At 45.4% G+C, this 14,608-nt stretch overlaps 1 protein-coding gene across 1 annotated transcript in view; it reads right to left on the reverse strand.

Annotated features, from left to right (window-relative positions):
* Positions 1-3,995: 3,995 nt before the first annotated feature.
* The window catches only part of LOC140716971 (complement C4-like), a 128,260-nt gene continuing 117,647 nt past the window's right edge, over positions 3,996-14,608 (reverse strand). Inside the window, exons 36-41 of the mRNA XM_073030173.1 lie at positions 13,832-13,934; positions 11,950-12,039; positions 10,614-10,706; positions 7,914-7,997; positions 5,157-5,289; positions 3,996-4,255 (exon numbers count right to left, since the gene is read on the reverse strand). Of these exons, the coding sequence (XP_072886274.1) occupies positions 4,114-4,255; positions 5,157-5,289; positions 7,914-7,997; positions 10,614-10,706; positions 11,950-12,039; positions 13,832-13,934 (645 nt within the window). The 3' untranslated portion in view covers positions 3,996-4,113. The remainder of the gene's footprint in view (positions 4,256-5,156; positions 5,290-7,913; positions 7,998-10,613; positions 10,707-11,949; positions 12,040-13,831; positions 13,935-14,608) is intronic.

Here is a 14,608-nt window from a genome sequence, read left to right on the forward strand (position 1 = left end):
TCTGGATGATGGGGTGGTAAATTGGATTAGTAAGTATGCAGATGATACTAAGGTAGGTGGCGTTGTGGATAATGAAGTAGGTTTTCAAAGCTTGCAGAGAGATTTAGGCCAGTTAGAAGAGTGGGCTGAACGATGGCAGATGGAGTTTAGTGCTGATAAGTGTGAGGTGCTACATTTTGGTAGGAATAATCCAAATAGAACATACATATAAATGGTAGGGCATTGAAGAATGCAGTAGAACAGAGTGATCTAGGAATAATGGTGCATAGTTCCCTGAAGGTGGAATCTCATGTGGATAAGGTGGTGAAGAAAGCTTTTGGTATGCTGGCCTTTATAAATCAGTGCATTGAGTATAGGAGTTGGGATGTAATGTTAAAATTGTACAAGGCATTGGTAAGGCTGAATTTGGAGTATTGTGTACAGTTCTGGTCACCGAATTATAGGAAAGATGTCAACAAAATAGGGAGAGTACAGAGAAGATTTACTAGAATGTTATCTGGGTTTCAGCACCTAAGTTACAGGGAAAGGTTGAACAAGTTAGGTCTTTATTCTTTGGAGTGTAGAAGGTTGAGGGGGGACTTGATAGAGGTATTTAAAATTATGAGGGGGATAGATCAAGTTGACGTGGATAGGCTTTTTCCATTGAGAGTAAGGGAGATTCAAACAAGACGACATGATTTGAGAGTTAGGGGGCAAAAGTTTAAGGGTAACACGAGGGGGAATTTCTTTACTCAGAGAGTGGCAGCTGTGTGGAATGAGCTTCCAGTAGAAGTGGTAGAGGCAGGTTCAGTATTGTTACTTAAAGTAAAATTGGATAGGTATATGGACAGGAAAGGAATGGAGGGTTATGGGCTGAGTGCAGGCCAGTGGGACTAGTAAGCATCGGCATGGACTTGAAGGGCCGAGATAGCCTGTTTCCGTGCTGTCATTGTTATATAGTTTATATGGTTCAAGCATATAAAACCATGAAATGCAACATGTCACTAAAGATTCCTTTTCTGCATTCCCATTTAGACTTCTTCCCTGCAAATCTTGCTGCTGTTAGTGATGAGCATGGTGAAAGGTTTCACCAGGACATTGCGGTCATGGAGAAAAGATACCAGGGCAACTGGAATGTATCAATGCTGGAAAATTATTGTTGGACACTTAAGTGAGAAGCCTCAGACACTGAGTACAAATGAAAATCATTAACAAAATATTTTTATCTTATTTGAACTATTGCAAAACATCAACACCATTATGCAATTAAACACATTATACTCAATAAAAGTTAATTTGTTGTTTCTCCAAATTCCTACGTGATACAAGTATTCTGAAATTATATTTGTGTTCATCTTCAAGCAGTCTATCATAAACAAAAACAAATTCTGAGGAAGCGACACTTCTGAAAAAATTTGTTGTCCAATGTTATTTAAAGCAGACCCCGATTAGCGCTTAGCGCTGTGTTTTTGTTTTGAGAATGATTCATCTCGTGGGGTTTCTCAGTCGAGTCATCGATGTCCCTATGTATACATACTTGCTTCTATCTCTACATAGGAGTCCGTTGTTTCGCCACATCTGGATTGAATCTTTGTCAGCGCACCCTATGACGGAAAGATCCTGTGGTCAATGCACCCAGCGGAGGTTCAACTGCCACTTGGACAGAGGTGAGGGCACATTCTATTCTCCGTGCTTGCCCGAGACTACGTTCCGAGCTACTCTGCTTTTCGTTCAAGGTCTCTTCCTAGCTCTCTAGGTTAACAAGGTTCGCTAGCTCTCCCATGATATATCACGTTTCTCCCTCACACACCACCCCCCCACCCGTTGGGGAAGGGAGACCAGGACTCTGGGCGGGGAGAGAGAGGGAGGGAGGGACTCTGGGGAGTGTGAGGGAGAGTGAAACTCTGTGAAAAAGAGTGACAGTGAGAGAGACCAAGTTGCTTCTCAGGTGTGAGTTCATGTTTCATCACCAACCTCTCAAAACACTTCACCACTGTGGATGTAAGTACTACAAGACAATAGTCATTGAGACAGGTTACCACATTCTTCTTAGGTGACACTACAATTGATGCCTGCTTGAAGCAGGGGGGTACTTTAATCTTCTGGAGTGAGAGGTTGAAGATTTCGGTCAACACTCCAGCCATGGTCCATGGTTCTCAGCCAGGTACCGTAACTGATCTGGGCTGGGTGCTTTCCTGAAGGATGCTCTCACATCAGCCTCAGGGACTGAAATCACTGAGTCACTGGAGGCTGTGGGAGTTCATGAAGGATCCTCCAAGTTTTGACAGTCAAAGTGAGCATAGAGGGATTGAGCTCATCTGGGAGTGACACCCTATTGTCACCTATGCCACTTGTTTTCACTTTTTAAGAGGTAAGATCATTCAACTCCTGCCACAGCTGTTGAGCATCCTTCATTCATTCAAGCTTAGTCTGGAATTGCCAGTTTGCCCATGAGATGGCTCTCTGGAACTCGTACCAGGATCTCTTCTAACTAACTAGACATGAATGCCTCTGATCCGGCCCTCAGCAGAAGGCGGAGCTCCTGGAATCTTTTTTATAATTATTTGGACCAGCAGAAAAAATTTCTTAGCATACCAAAGAATCAATGGGTGTTGATTGGGGTAAAGTATAATCTGCCCAGAGTTTTGTTTTCAGTAGTGACCAACCAGTGCCCACTCTGTGACACATTCCCATGCTACCACAGGAGATGCAGTACCTGTATCTTCACCTCCTTCCTTCTCAGATTTTGTGCAGACAGACAGTCCTTCTAGATGAAGAGTGATGTGTGTGTGTGTGTGTGTGTGTACGTGTACGTACCCATCCAGAAAAGCAAATGAGAACTTAATGAAGGACCCTATCATCCAGACAGCCCTGGATTAACTTGGGCCTCTGAAGAGGTGAGACGACACTTTCCCAGCATGTTGCGAGATTTTGGGTCCTATTTGAGTATTTGGAGCGGCTGCTCTTTCAGGAAAAGTCCTGATTTTTTGTTACCCAGTGTGAGGACCAACTCACTTGGTCTGTTCCTGTGTCCAACACTGAGCCATGAAGAACAGCGGCTGGTCCCTTTCCTGCTCTCTTGCTCAAGATAAATTCATAACTAGCTTCTGCTCACTCCTTGGAGATCTTCCTGCATTAATGGGTACCACATAGGCTGAACAATGGATACAGGGGACATCTTAGTTCTAATTGACTATAATAAAATTATTTTAAATAAAATTCCCTTCAAAATCAGAATGGACTTAAACACCAAAGAAGGTTAGATGAAGTTGATTAAAACTGATAGATAATTAAACAGATGGAAAACAGGGATAAGTACGATACAGAGTGGAACTTCCTCTACATTAACACAATAAACAGTCCCACAACAGGGGTTATGCATTAGATCGGAGTAAATCTCCTTCTGCACTACCCTGTCATGCACTCCCAGAGTCAGACACAGATTAAAGCTCCCTCTGTGCTCTTCCATCACGCACTCCCAGAGTGAAGCTCCTCCTTCATTTCCCATTACACACATACAGGTACCAGATAGACATAGAGGAAACCTTCCGTTCACACACTTCCTGGGCATGGGTTAGAAATAGGGTGAAGTTCTCTCCGCTGTACACACCTCCAAGACAATAAGAATATAGTAGTGATACAGAGGGAAGCTCCCTCCACACCTGCCTTTCCAGAAACACTGGAATAAGCAGATTAAATGTGATAGATTTGGCCCAAATTAACTTGTGGTTCTGACCAGCTCAGCTCAACATAACCCAGGTATATCTACAAGGCCACGTGCTTCCTAACTGTGTGTGTGTGGGGAGGGGGTCAGGGAGTTGTGTATGTATCTAGTCTAGGTGTAAGTGTGTCTGTTGAATGTGTTACATCACTAGTTCTATCCTCTAAACCAGGATTCCTGTCAGATTTCCTTTGAACAACATCCCCATGACAACTTACCACACTACAGACACTCAGACAGTGCAAAATGTCCATGGTTTACAATCCGAGAGACACTGAAATGAAACAGCTCAACATGTTAATCAAACATTTAATTACTGTGTGCACATAGTTTGTCATTGAATAGTTGAGTGCTTTATTTGAGAACATGCATCTCGTTTAGCAACAAGAGGGGAGCAGCAGAGGACCCAACACTTATATCTGGCATCCTTCCATTTCAAGGTCAGTAATGAAACTATGAAATTCATCACAACTTCTTCGCTGGCTCGAGCCCTTACATTGTTCGTGGGATGGGACCATTTCAATCCAAGATTCAGAGTCAAGAATGTACTGCATACTGGAGGGTGTCGTGGTGGGGGAGAGAAGGAGAAACAGAGGGAGGAAGCACAAAGTGAGTTTTACAGTATCGAACATATGTGCAAAGCAAACACAGATCCAGAAGCTGGTACACAGCCCCAGGGCACACAGACATCCTCTATCACCAATGAAATCATTTTTAGAGTAACAGTGGAAAATATTGGGGGAAGAAAAGCTCTGCAGATCAGGTAATTTCTGTAATGATAACTGTGTCTCTCTTCACAGATGCTGCCTGACCTGGTGAGTAGTTGCAGTATCTTCTGGTTTTATTTCAGGTTTCCAGCATCTGCATCTTTGTTTGGATCTTGAGATCCTCTTTGGAGATGTTGACAATACGGTCCTATACATGGTAATGATGAGATGCCTCTCTTTAGTGAAGTATGACTGTCAAGGTTGAAGTTGATCTGGGGAACTCAGGATAATATCTCTCTTCTTTTTAAGTGCCAACCCAGCATCCGTCCATATGGCCATGCACACACAACACACTCTACAATCAACTGGGATTCTGGGCTGCTCCTTCCAAAGTGAGGGACTGGAGCCAACAAGCCTTTAATATGGAGGCAAGAGTGTGGACCATTGAAATGTAGCTGGGTTTGCACCTCAGTGATGCACCCCAGCAGAGTTTGGGGTGGGGAGCAGATCTGTTTCCACATAATGAAAATCAAAGAAACTGCAGATGCTGGAAATCCAAAATAAGGACAGAAAATGTTGCAGGTCAGACAGCATCTAAGGAAAGAGAGAAATACTTAGCATTTCAGGTTAAAGGTGTTGATCTCTTTTTCCTCCCACACCTGGTAGCCTGGGTGCCTCCTGTTCCGATTTCTGAAATACATGTCTCCCAGCATGTGACAACATAGAATATTTGTATCAAACTTTCTTACTTTCTGTTCAAATCCTTCGTCTTTCCATCCTTCCCCATCAAGAGGTAGGTTTTCCCAATCTTCAGTTCAAGCCGACAGGAAAGACGCTTCAGAAAGTTCCGTTGGTCTGAGGCACTGAGGAGGACATCGTCCACTGTTTGAGAGGTGAAGACAGATTGTGAGAGAGTCATTCTACTGAGTTCCCTGCTGCTCAGACAAACATGGAAGAAATACTGTGTCTCAGCTCCCGGTTAAATCCCAATGTCGGATGCTACCCGAGTGGAGTTTTCCCACTCTCTCTGGGTTAACTAGCCACTGCAAATTGTTCCTAGTGTGTGATGGGCAGTAGGATCTGTGTAAGTTCCACACAGAACTGCACCGGGCATCAGTAGCAAGTCGCTAGTGCAGTGAAACAGTGGCTCTACCAGCTGTGCCTCTGGCTGCCCAGAAACCTAAACCTTCACTTTCCATAAAGTCAATACAGCACTGAAAAAGGCCCTTCAGTTGATAGTAACCATCAAGTTCCCATCCACAGCAGCCCCATTTTACCAGCACAGTGTCTACTGTATTCTACTCAACTTTCTCAGTTATGGCTGGCCCCTTTGATTGACCTTCAAACAATAGGATTGGAGTCTCCTGTCCGAGAAACAGCCTCTCAGCTGTAATCGCGAATCTCTCCCTGACCTGAGCAGATGGGTCCTTTTAAAACCGCGATTCAAGGAAATACATCATCAGATGTACTGTCTCAGGTGTCTGAGAAGATCTGGCTTGTCCACGAAGATCTACTCAAACTTCTACAGATACCCTACAGAAACACCTTAGCCTTGTATGCCAGCTACTCTGCTCTGGACTGACAGAACACGCAGAAAGTGGGAAACATTGCCCTTTGCTTCTCTTCATTCCATCCAGTCCATCTTCACGGAGCACTGCTTCAGGAAGGCCAATGAAGATGCCTGTCACCATGACCATTCCCTGTTCTACCTTCAGCGAGAAGATACACGAGCTTGTGATCTCAGATGAACGGTATTTTTAAGACAAGCCTCTACCCTGCAGTTTTCAGGCTCCAGGAGCCAATGCCCTCTGTCGCATTCCCTTCCCAGTGGTGCTGTCACGATCTGGAACTCTTATCTCTTCCCTCTCAGTTATTCCATTATCACCTCAACATTTTGTTCTGCATTACTACTGCACTACAGGCTGTGCACCCATCATTGTGTTTACCATCACCATACTTGCTGTTTACTCTGTGAGATTCATGCAAACAAGGAATTTCAAGGGAATGGGTGAACGTGCCAATAAACTAATCTGAACTGGATTCTGAACTCCGTCCGCACTGCCCCTTCCTGAAATCATCCCGTCCGTTACAGAGAGATTCTCAAGATGTCTGAGCTGCACTCATGTTCAGAAGGCTTGATCTGATGTCGAGGTGTCATCAGTCCAGCCTCTTGAAATGATGCCCTGCATAATCTGAGCTCTTAAGGTCAGAGACTTAAGAGAATGCTGAAAATGAGCGGTAACAGAAAAGGCAGGCGCATCCAGCATCTGATATCAGGTGATTCTTAGCAGAAAAGGACATCAAGGATAGAAGCAGTTGGGGCCACTCGGCAAAATCATGGATGTTTTAATGCTTCATACTTCAATTCCATAAGACCATAAGAGTTAGGAGTGGAATTAGGCCATTCAGCCCATTGAGTCTATCCTACCATGTGATCATGGGTGATTTATGTTAGCTCTTAACTCCATTCTCCTGCTTTTGTCTGTAATTTTTGATGCCCTTGCTAATCAAGAACTTTTCAACTTCTGCTTTAAAAATGTCCAATGACTTAGCCCCTACAGCCATCCGTGGCAATGAACTGTAGAGATTTACCACCCTCCAGCTAAAGAAATCCTTTCTTCATTCTGGTGTTTTTCCAATTCTGAGAATGTGCGTTCGGGTCCGTGACTTGCTCACTACGGGGAAACATCCTCTCCATTTCCGCTCTGTCTATGCCTTTCAGTATCCAGTAGGTTTCAATGAGATTCCCCCTCCCATTCGAGTACAGCAAGTACAGGCCCAGAGACATCAAACGCTCCTCATATATTAAACCTTTCATTCCCAAGATTATTTGTGTACACTTCCTCTGGAGCCTCTCCAGATCCAGGACACCTTTCCTTTGATATGGGGCCCAATTTAGTTCCCTGCTTTATTCCCCCAAATCCCTGTTTCTCTAATATCTAATAAACCCTCTTGGATGCACCTAACAAATTCTGTCCCATCTAATCCTTTTGTACCAAGGAAGCCCCAGTCAATAATAGGGAAGTTAGAATCACCAACTACAACACCCTGTTGGTTTTATGTCTCTCCATAATCTCACTACATATCTGTTCCTCTCCCTCCTGCTGGCTACTGGGAGGACATCACAGTGATTGTACCTTTCCTGTTTTTGAGCTCCACCCATTATTCCCTCAGTGGATAAGCCTTCCAGTTTGCCCTCTCTGACCGCAGCTCTCAGATTATTAGTGATGCTGTCCCTCCACATCTTGTACTTCCTTCTCTACCACGTTACAATCAGTGAACCCCTGGAACAACCGTCCGGTGCATCTGGCATCTGAGGGAGATGGCAGAGCTTTCCATCAAAATGTCGGTTGTAATCGACACCTGTAACCGGCTGGAAGCCCAGGAAGAGTTTATTCATTATTTGTCCTGTGATTTCCCCCAGCCCCAGAGGAACAATCTTTTGTTCAGTTGTGTACATGTGATGATAACCTTGACCTTGAATTTGAACTTAAACAGTTACTTACACAGTTTGATGACTTGGGAGACGGTGACTGTATAGACTCTGAATGATCCTGTCGTGGTCTCATTTGTCACATTGACTATGTAGGCTAGAGGAAGATGACAGATAGGCAATCATTGTAAAGTGAGTACTAAACTTTTAGAGTTTTCTTCATGTGAGTTTTACAAATATATGTAATACAAGTCTTTTTTTGTTGTGTTTCAGTTTGTTAAAGGAGCAATTATTAGCCCGCTGGAGAAACACTCAAAATAACGGTAGGAATTTGGGGCGTCACTGAGCTGCAGCTGGTAAATACACTGCCTCATGGCTCCAGTGACTGGGCTTCCATCTTGGCCTCACGTGTTGTCTATGAGGAGTCTTCACACTATCCCTGTGACTCGGGGTTTCCTCTATGTGCTCTTTATTCTTCCCAGTGGTTTGGCAGGTTAAACCCAGTGTGAGACTGAAGGGTAAAATATGGTGGGGGGGGGGGGGGAGTTGAGGGGAAGGTGGAGATAATAAAGTGCGTGAAGAAGGAATCTCCAGGAACCAGGGAATGATTATAAAGTGTTCGACCCAAGTGCCTAACTTCCTGGAAAAGGTGATCAATGATTATAGGAGCTTGAGCCAAAGTAGAAGAGGTAGCTTGAAGGTTACTTTAGTGTAAACATTAGAGTGGAGAAGTGCTCTGAGTGTAAGTCAGAATTAACTAGAACAAATATACTCACAGAGTGCAGTTAGAATGTAACCAGAAAAGCGAGGTCTCGGGGGATAAAAGGATATAATTTAGACAGAGGGATAAGTCTGCAGATTCCTTGCGACATTCAGATCAGCCAGGGAAGAGTCCTTAGTGACAGGAAGGTTGGGGGTAGTGTTGCACATGGATTTAAAAATAATGATCACGATCCAAAGGGGAAAAACAGGAACCTGATGATATTCTGAAACAGCAAGATCCGCAGGTGACTATTGCAATGGGACCGCCATGAAGTACAGGCAGTTTCTGGGATAGTGAGGCATTTCTGTGCTCTCACTGGAAGGGTTTCCTGCCGCTCACGATAAGATCAGCCAGAATGAGTTGCTTGTTCCACAGCATCAGTCCTGTGGTCTGGGCCATGAGGGCCACTGGGCCCCACGTGAGAGTCAGACCTTGGAAGCGGACAGACACATACAAACCCTGCAGCAGTGAGGAGGGTGCAGATGGGAGGCGGATAGCAGGCATGGGCTCAACGGGCCGAAGGGACCCTTTGCAGTCCTGCGTATTGCTTCAGTTTGTACATGTTAGGATAACCTCCCGTAAGTTACACTACAATCAAAGGCTGTCAGGCACTGTGTGTGTCAGGAGGGTGATGCCACATTATCCTTTGCGCACACCCTGGCCAGTCGATTAGCTGCCCCTGCCCCATTGCCCCATTCCAGCTGCAAAGGAATTAATAATTTTAGTCCATGGTATTTTTATTTTGGGTATCATGGCTTTCAGTGTGAATCACCTGATCAGGTAAGATGCTTCTACCAATCTGTATTTAAGGACACTTTAACATATTTCAATATTCCTTTCTCACTCTGTCCTTCACAGGGATACGCTGGAAATTAACACTCAGATTCAGTCTGCAAGCTTCTCTGAGCACCCTCCGAATGAACTGGAAGGATAACATCTCAATGTCAGTGTCCTCACCCAGGCTCATATCCCCGGTGCTGAGATACTAATTACATCCAGTCAACACTGCTGGGCCAGTACCCCCATGTCTTGTACCCAGTCTCCTGAGGCACACACTCTATCCCGAACTCCATAATAGGAGGAGATCTCCAGAAAGATGGAGAAAAAGAAACAAGGATGGGCTCAGAGAAAGAATGCAACATTCCCCGCTGACTCCTGGAATTCTGTGGCCCACAAACTCTCGGTGTGGAGAAGGAGCATACAGAATGGGGTCAAAAGGCTTCCCGCTGTGTATCGGTGGTGCCCGTGTGAATGAGGGAGCAGTCTACTGACTGATTGCTCCATGGATTGGTACAGCAATTCCAACACAGAGGAGAGTAAGAGACTGCAGAGGGTGGCACAGCCCTGCCAATCTCGGGCACAGCCTTCGCCACCACTGACAGCATCAACAGGAAGCACTGCCTCAAGTAGGTGGCTTCTATTGTCAAGGATCCCTACAGCCCGGTCATGCCCTCTTCTTGCTCCTATAATCAGGCAGGGAGTATAAAAGTCTGAAGTCCTACATTACCCAGGTTCAGCAGCATCCGCTGTGCTGCGACCATCACATTCTTGAACTGACCCACACAACTTTAGCTCAGGAACAGAACACTACGAACCACCTCTTACACCAACAACGGATGCGTCTTTGTGTGCGTGTGTGTGTGTGTGTGCGTGCGCGTGCGTGTGTGTGTGTAGGACTGATGTTCATGCAAGCAAGGTTTTTATTGTACATTACCTCACCATATCTGTACACATCATACATCGACACAACCTCGAGTTGATCAAATATCACCTTAGCAAAGACCCACTTGCAGACTGCCTCTGGGGAATGATCTGCAATTCCCACTCTGGTCTCCTCTGCCACCTTAGAACCCAGAACAGGAAAGGAACCAAGATGCCAAGAGCTGGAGAATCGGAAAACCCTGAACTTTGCCAGAAAACACCATAAATGACTTCAGCTTTCCAACTTTCTGGGTAAGTGCCCTGCCTCCAGTCCCAACATTCTCCGTGTGAGGAGTCGGTGGCTCTTACCGTAGTCGATGATCGGGGTGTAGCAGGCAAATAACTTTCGCTTGTCATCTTTCACCTCCTTGCTAAAGGTGTTCTTTGCTCGAGGACACTTCCCTGTAGAAGAGCAAAGGTCAGTAGAAGGCAAGGTGTCGCGTGGAGGACCGAATGTCTCTCCAGTGACGGACTCCCTTATGGAACAGGCATGGGCAGAAGCAGGACAAGTCTGCCCTTGGGAATCTTCCCAGACTCAATGTGGAGAAGATGTTTCCTCTTGAGGAACACCCAAGAGAAAAGGGGATAAAGTGAGATTTCTTTTCTGTCCTGAAACACACCAGACAACAATCTCTGACGCAGGAGGTAACCATCAGGTCATCAGAGCCTGCTCCTGGGAATCTCTGAAGGCAAGCAACATTCCCCCTCACTCCTGAGAATCTCGAGCCCATGACCACTCAGTGTGGAGAAGGGACATTCAGACTGGGTTTGAAGGGGTTGTAAGTGTCTGGAACTTTCTCTTAAAGAGGGGTGGAAACAGTGTGAATTGTTTTTTGTCTGTACATTCTTCATGAGCAAAGGAAGTCATCGGAGGGCAGGGTAACCAAGTCTGAAAATGGTACAGCTTGGGAACAGGGCCTTCCACCCAACTCATTTCTGTCGAACAAGGTGCCTTACTAAACTAGACCATTTGCCTGCATTTGGTTGTAATCCTCCCGACCTCTCCAGGCACTGTCTCTCTTCCATACCCCTACCAACCCCCGGGTGAAGAAGTTGCCCTTCAGCTGCCTTTCAAATCCTAGAGGGCACACAGAGCTGAGGTCACGGCTGGATCTCGTTGAACGGCGGATCGGACTCAGTCTCGCTCCAGCTCCCGATCTGTTCGGGTGTATTTCGCAAAGGGAGATTGGGCCATTACTGACCGAGTCATCAAAATGAACTATCTGACTCATCCAAACACAATAACAGTGGGTGGGGCTGATGTACCCGATGAAGCAAAGCCCCCAAGATCTCGAGTATCATGAGCTTACTTAAACTGTCAGATGATAGCACTGCAGCCAATGAGGCCACTTGACCCCTTTTGCCAACAGTTTGGTAGAACAATCCCATGAGCCTCAGTCCTTTGCTCTCTCACCACTGTCCTGTAGTCCTAAACATCTACTTCCCACCTGGACATCTCAGTCTGCATCCCCTTCAATCCTTCATCACTGGGTAAAATTTGTTGTCTCAGTCTATCCACTTTCTCGCCTCCATCAAAGCTTCACCTCCTTCAATCTCTCCACAAATTCCGGTGCAGAACGCCCTCAGCTAAAAGGCACAGATGGGTAGTGGAGGAGGTGTTGTGCCCTACGTGGAGGCAGCTTACCTTCAGCACATTCACAGACATCATTCTGGCAGAGTTTCGACACCACGGTGCTTTGTTCAGGAGCGTTGTAAAATACAGTGCACTTGGAACCTAAAACCCAAACGTCAGACAGTCAGAAAAGCATGAAACAATGTACTTCATTATCGTGGGTACAGGTCCACTCACACATACACATCCAGTCAAATGCACTCATACTCAAACACACAGACACAGTCTGAAAATGGGAAATGCACACATAATCTGAAAATGGGAAATGCACACAGACACACAGTCTGAAAATGGGAAATGCACACAGACACACAGGCTGAAAATGGGAAATGTACACAGACACACAGTCTGAAAATGGAAAATGCACACAGACACACAATCTGAAAATGGGAAATGTACACAGACACAGTCTGAAAATGGGAAATGCACACAGACACACAGTCTGAAAATGGGAAATGTACACAGACACACAGTCTGAAAATGGTAAATGCACACAGACACACAGGCTGAAAATGGGAACTATATACAGGCACACACTCTGTGAATGAGAAATGCACACAGGCACAGACTCTGAGAATGGGAACTACACACTGACACACTCTCTGAGAACGGGAACTGTACACAGACACAAACTCATACCAGACTCATGTACATGGTCACTCTCACACCCAGACACATGTATATATATACACACACACACACACACACACATAAACACATGCATACATACTCATACACACAAACATGCATACCCATGAATAAGTACACACACCACATAAGTCTACATAATCCCACACATGCACATACAAACACACATAAAATCACACTCGTGTGGTTACACATGTTTACGTTCACACACACATGCACAAACTGCGATCAAGGTATAACAATCTGGTGGAAGAGCTCAGCAGGTTAAGCAGCATCTGTTGGGAGGAGAAGGAATTGTTAATGCTTCAGGTCTAGAGCTTGCATCTGCCATCTCCTGTGCGTCCATTAGTGCCAATGTACTGTGCAGGGGTTCTCCTGAAGATCACTGGCTTGAGCTGTTCACTCTGACTTGATCTCAGCTTTGCAGCATTCTCACATATCTGCATTCCAGCAATATATTGGGATTGGCCACTTGGAATATCCATGTACCAGTCAGCTTCAGTGTAATTATTCTCTTAGATGCTTTGGATACAGAGAACAGTCCAGATAACTGATGCATCAGTTAAGTTGCTCGTATCTGATGTTCAAGGATTCCAGAGATGAGAAGGTGGTTCCGTCAGGAGATGCTGGACAGTCTGTAGTCTTCAGGGTCTAGAAGGATGTGGTATGATCTTATTGAAACTTATAGTCCAAAGGGTGACAAGATAGGTGTTTGGTTGTTTCCATCAGTGGGAGAGTATCAAATGAAGGGTCATAGTTATAAGATCTCGGGGAGACAGTTAAAACTGAGGTGCATAGAAACTTACTCTCTGTCAGGAGATGGTGAATCTCTGCCTCGGATGGTGGTGGACCCATAGAAGTATTGAAAGTGGAGGTGGATGGATTTTTAGAAAGGTTGGGGGATTGATTGCTCGGGGAATCTAGCATAGGAGTGGAGTTAAGGGCTTGCGGCAGATCAGCCGTGAATGTGGGGCAGCAGGCTTGAGGGGCCAGGTGGCCATCTCCTATTTTCTTGTGTACTTTGTGGCTCAGTTCCACCACTTGTACTTTAAAAAACACGATGGGTAAAAGCAGGCAAGCCCCTCCTGGTCCAAGACCACAAGTGCTTCGGTATCAGCTCCCATTGATCAATTCATATCTGACCCCCATCGGCCTGTGCATCTCATCACCTATCCAATAGGCAGCCAGCCAGATGGAGTGATTCATTTCCATCGTGGTGAGACCCTCGTTAAAGAAATGTACTCACTTGGATTGTAATAGTCATAAAGTGTGGCGCTTGCTGGCTGGACCAATCCAATCGGAATTACCTGCTTTGCGCCAAAGACCACACATTCCTTGTCTTTAGTGACCTGCAGGAGGAACATCAAAATCGTTTCAGAGACTGGCTGAACACCTGATCTCAGAACAGACTTCCTGTAGCTACAGAGACAGAGGAAGGCTATTTAGCCCATCAGACTCATCCTATCATGCCTTTGCCTCTTATTTGACCACTTCCTGATCACCCAGTGAAATAAGTGGAGGATATGTGGGTTGTTTTTGAGGTGAACCCTACTGTCCTCCAAACACTTTCACCTATCAACAACTGAACCCACTGAACGCAGGATGGATTCGAGCTGACAAAGGGCCTTCCCCCATATTTTTACCTTTCTGCATAATGATCATTTTTGCAGGAGACAACTTGAGACAACAGCATGTTAATGTAAATTCTGATTTGATTTTGATATAATAGATTGCCTGTGCCAGTTTCTTCTGCCCCTGGCGATACATCATTCTTCCCAAACATGAGTTTGGCTGTGAATCTTGATCTCCCAGTCTATCTCATCATGGCTTGTGGCTCTTTATTTGTCTACCTGCACTGCACCTGCTCTGTAGCTGCAGCAGTGCTTTCTGCTTAATACCTCAACATATTACCGTCTGACTGGTCATCAGAAATTTCCCACTGCGTGTGACCAATTTCCAGTCTTGCACTAACACAATTATTTGTGTTGTGACACAAGCTAAGTTCAGTACTGAGGTGCGATGC

The sequence above is a fragment of the Hemitrygon akajei genome, chromosome 2, assembly GCF_048418815.1.
Source record: "Hemitrygon akajei chromosome 2, sHemAka1.3, whole genome shotgun sequence".
Classification (NCBI taxonomy): domain Eukaryota; kingdom Metazoa; phylum Chordata; class Chondrichthyes; order Myliobatiformes; family Dasyatidae; genus Hemitrygon; species Hemitrygon akajei.